This window comes from Numida meleagris, unplaced genomic scaffold (genome assembly GCF_002078875.1).
Source record: "Numida meleagris isolate 19003 breed g44 Domestic line unplaced genomic scaffold, NumMel1.0 unplaced_Scaffold548, whole genome shotgun sequence".
Lineage (NCBI taxonomy): Eukaryota > Metazoa > Chordata > Aves > Galliformes > Numididae > Numida > Numida meleagris.
In genome coordinates this window covers 6594-8039 of record NW_018364764.1, presented here as the reverse complement: position 1 = coordinate 8039, position 1446 = coordinate 6594, and the positions used below count along the sequence as shown (strand labels likewise).

General features: G+C 65.8%; 1 protein-coding gene across 1 annotated transcript in view; it reads right to left on the bottom strand.

The window, feature by feature from the left end:
* Positions 1 to 2: 2 nt before the first annotated feature.
* The window catches only part of LOC110391848 (zinc finger protein 252-like), a gene marked incomplete at its 3' end in the record, with an annotated part of 8013 nt that continues 6569 nt past the window's right edge, over positions 3 to 1446 (bottom strand). The window contains exon 2 of the mRNA XM_021383796.1: positions 3 to 1380. Coding sequence (XP_021239471.1) covers positions 3 to 1380 — 1378 coding nt within the window. The remainder of the gene's footprint in view (positions 1381 to 1446) is intronic.

Here is a 1446-nt window from a genome sequence, read left to right as displayed (position 1 = left end):
CCCTGCCCCCCGGCGGCGCAGCGGTGCAGCAGGAGTCGCACGGTGATGGGGACGGTGTTGAGCAGGCGGCGGAGCTGGGCGCCGTCGGCGGGGACGTAACGGGACAGCGGCTCCGCGGGGTCGTGCAGGGAGCGCAGCGCCGCCCGCACGAAGCGCCGGGCACGGGCCGCCCCGAAACGCACCCAAGGGCGCTCCCCGTGGGGGGATGGGTGCTCCCCGTGGGATGGGTGCTCCCCGTGGGGCGATGGGTGCTCACTGCTGGGCGATGGGTGCTCCCCGAGGTGCAGTGGGTGCTCATGGTGATGCAGTGGGTGATGGTTGTAGGGTGATGGGTGCTCACTGCAGGACAATGGGTGCTCCCCGTGGGGTGGGTGCTCCCCGAGGGGCGCTGGGTGCTCCCCATGGTGCAGTGGGTGCTCGCTGCAGTGCGATGGGTGATGGTTGTAGGGCGATGGGTGCTCATTGCTGGGCACTGGGTGCTCCCCATGGTGCAATGGGTGCTCATTGCAGGACGATGGGTGTCCCCCATGGTGCAATGGGTGCTCACTGCTGGGCGCTGGGTGCTCCCCGAGGTGCAGTGGGTGCTCACTGCAGTGCAATGGGTGATGGTTGTAGGGCGATGGGTGCTCCTTGCAGGGCGATGGGTGCCCCCCATGGTGCAATGGGTGCTCATTGCAGGGTGATGGGTGCTCCCCATGGTGCAATGGGTGCTCACTGCTGGGCGCTGGGTGCTCCCCGAGGTGCAGTGGGTGCTCATGGTGGTGCAATGGGTGATGGTTGTAGGGCGATGGGTGCTCACTGCAGGACAATGGGTGCTCATTGCTGGGTGATGGGTGCTCCCCATGGGGCAGTGGGTGCTCATTGCAGGACAATGGGTGCTCCCCGTGGGGTGGGTGCTCCCCATGGTGCACTGGGTGCTCCTCGTGCTGTGCTGGGTGCTCCCCGTGGGTTGATGGGTGCTCATTGTAGGACAATGGGTGCTCACTGCAGGGCGATGGGTGCTCCCCGAGGTGCAGTGGGTGCTCGCTGCAGTGCACTGGGTGATGGCTGTGGGGCGATGGGTGCCCCCCATGGTGTGGGTGCTCCCCGTGGGGCAATGGGTGCTCATTGCAGGGTGATGGGTGCTCCCCGGTGTACAATGGGTGCTCCCCGTGGGGCGATGGGTGCTCACTGCTGGGTGATGGGTGCTCCCCGAGGTGCAGTGGGTGCTCATGGTGATGCAGTGGGTGATGGTTGTAGGGTGATGGGTGCTCCTTGCAGGACAATGGGTGCTCCCCATGGAGCGATGGGTGCTCATTGCAGGACAATGGGTGCTCATTGCTGGGTGATGGGTGCTCCCCATGGAGCGATGGGTGCTCATTGTAGGACAATGGGTGCTCGCTGCAGGACAATGGGTGCTCACTGCACTGCACTGGGTGCTCCCCAGGGTGCAATGGGTGCTCGCTG